The 1,188-nt window shown below is 36.0% G+C and overlaps 1 protein-coding gene across 1 annotated transcript in view; it reads left to right on the top strand.

Moving 5' to 3' along the window:
* LOC105998707 (vomeronasal type-2 receptor 116-like) overlaps window positions 1–556 on the top strand; it is a gene marked incomplete at its 3' end in the record, with an annotated part of 31,513 nt that extends 30,957 nt beyond the window's left edge. The window contains exon 8 of the mRNA XM_013033495.1: window positions 534–556. Within this exon, the coding sequence (XP_012888949.1) occupies window positions 534–556 (23 nt within the window). The remainder of the gene's footprint in view (window positions 1–533) is intronic.
* Between the last annotated feature and the right edge of the window lie 632 nt (window positions 557–1,188).

The raw sequence follows: 1,188 nt of genomic DNA, 5'->3' as shown, positions 1-1,188 counted from the left end.
CAAGATTCAGAACATTATAAGGGAATACTTCTCAAAACTTTATGCTAATAAGTTTGAGAACTTGACAGAAATGGACCTTTTCCTAGCAAATATTGACATGGCAAAACTCAACCAAGATGAGTTAAACCATTTTAACAGGCCCATATCAAGCATTGAAATAGAAACAGCAGTAAGAGACCTCCCAGCTAAGAAAATCCAGGATCAGATGGTTTTACATCAGAATTTTACAAGGCCTTCAAAGCAGAGCTCACACCAATACTCCTCCAACGCTTCAATGAAAGAGAAAGTTCACTACCGAACACATTCTATGAAGCCATCATAACCCTCATCCCAAAACCAGGCAGGGACTCATCTAAGAACGACAACTATAGACCCATTTCTTTGATGAAACATTGATGCAAAATTTCCCAATAAAGTTTTGGTCAATCGACTTCAACAATTCATCCAAAAAAACTTACATCACGATTAAACAGAATTCATTTCAGGGATGCAAAACTGGTTCAATATACGCAAATCAATTAATATTATTCATCACATCAACAGGAGCAAGAATAAGAACCACATGGTTATCTCAATAAATACAGAGAAAGTATTCGACAAGATCCAACATCCCTTTATGATGAAGGTTTTGGAAAAATTAGGAATCCATGGAACATTCCTCTGTACAATAAAGGCTGTATATGACAAACCTACAGCCAGCATTATACTTAATGGAGAAAAATTAAAGCCACTTCCTCTTAACTCAGGAACAAGACAAGGATGTCCACGCTCTCCACTTTTCTTCAATTTAGTATTAGAATACCTAGTTACAGCAATAAGACAAGATGCAGACAGAAAGGGGATCCAAACAGGGAAAGAAGGAATAAAACTCTCCCTCTTTACGGATGACATGATCCTGTATTTAAAGAATCCCATAGACTCCACTCCAAAATTACTCAAGCTGATTTAAAACTTTGGCAAAGTAGCATGGTATAAAATTAACCCCCCAAAATCAATGGCTTTTCTGTATGCCAACAATGACAAAATTGTGGTTGAAATTAGGAAAGCAACTCCATTTGTAATAGCCCCACAAATAATAAAATACCTAGGAATTAACCAAAGAAGTGAAGGACCTCTATGATGAAAACTTTAAAATCTTGAAAAAGGAAATCAACACAGAACTTAAAAAATGGCAAAACCTCCCATGCT

Source organism: Dipodomys ordii, unplaced genomic scaffold, assembly GCF_000151885.1.
Source record: "Dipodomys ordii isolate 6190 unplaced genomic scaffold, Dord_2.0 Scaffold171, whole genome shotgun sequence".
Taxonomy (NCBI): Eukaryota; Metazoa; Chordata; class Mammalia; order Rodentia; family Heteromyidae; genus Dipodomys; species Dipodomys ordii.
This window is presented reverse-complemented; position numbering and strand designations above follow the sequence as displayed.